The following is a 995-nucleotide window of genomic DNA, read 5'->3' as shown; positions in this document are numbered from 1 at the left end:
GTTGTTTGGTTTTTATTTTTAATCCTCATAGAACCTATGAAAATAAAGCTGCGCCTTAACATGTTGTCGGCCTTTCTGAGCTTTCCACACTTTAGGTTTTGGGATTTGTTTTTCCTTCTGGCGTATCCCTTCTAGGGTGTTAAACTCTTCGATGGGGACTCTGTTCCCTCCCGGAGGAGAGATGAGCTCCCTTTTTATTTGGAGCGTAAAGCTTTGTTTCAGGTATGGAAAAACGGAGACTGGACCCCAGGAAGAGCCGCTCCAGGAGCGGAACCGAGTTCGCATGGGGCCGAGGCGCAGCCGCCGCTACCCGGGAAACCCCGCCGTCCGTGCACGTGGGTCAGGAGTGGCGCTAAGCAACACCTCGCACGGACTGGAAGCTTTGAAAAATCATTCTGCACAGCTTGAGATCAGTCTTAGGGAGCACGTCCGAACTCCGGAGCGGAGCGATGGCCAGAGATCGTAGTGACAATGGCCTTCCAGCAGCACCCTCTGCAGCCCGGCCCGGCCTGGGGCCCCCAGGGTCGGAGGGTGGGAGCTTACCTTGGGGCTTGGAGGCTTCAGTGGCGTTGGGCGGGGTCATAGCGATGCAGACGTCCCCCTCGGGGAACTTGTCACACTTGAGCATCTCGGGCCAGTAGAAGCCGAAGAACTGCATGACCGGCTCGCACGAGTCGCGCACGGCCTCGCACAGCCAGCGGCATGGGTAGATGGGCCGGTCCAGGCAGACGGGCGCGAAGAGCGAGCAGAGGAAGACCTGGGTGCCGATGTGGCAGTTCTTGTTAAGCAGGGGCACCCAGCTGCTGGCCTGCTGCTTCACCTCGGCCATGGTCTCGTGCTCCAGCAGGTTGGGCAGCACCATCTTCTTGTAGCCCACGTTGTGGCACAGTCGCAGGTCTGCCGGGATGTCCACGCACTGCGGGGGCTTAGTGTAGAAACGCCCGCTCTGGTACGAGCCGATGTCCGACTGGAAGCTCACGTAGTCGTACTCGCTG

The 995-nt window shown here is 58.8% G+C and overlaps 1 protein-coding gene across 1 annotated transcript in view; it reads right to left on the bottom strand.

The window, feature by feature from the left end:
- Positions 1-995, bottom strand: part of SFRP1 (secreted frizzled related protein 1) — a 45255-nt gene that overhangs the window by 39187 nt on the left and 5073 nt on the right. The window contains exon 2 of the mRNA XM_015592801.2: positions 544-992. Within this exon, the coding sequence (XP_015448287.1) occupies positions 544-992 (449 nt within the window). The remainder of the gene's footprint in view (positions 1-543; positions 993-995) is intronic.

The sequence above is a fragment of the Pteropus alecto genome, unplaced genomic scaffold (assembly GCF_000325575.1).
Source record: "Pteropus alecto unplaced genomic scaffold, ASM32557v1 scaffold24, whole genome shotgun sequence".
In the NCBI taxonomy this organism is placed as follows: Eukaryota; Metazoa; Chordata; class Mammalia; order Chiroptera; family Pteropodidae; genus Pteropus; species Pteropus alecto.
Note: the sequence above shows the minus strand (reverse complement) of the source record. Positions and strands in the feature narration are given on the sequence as shown.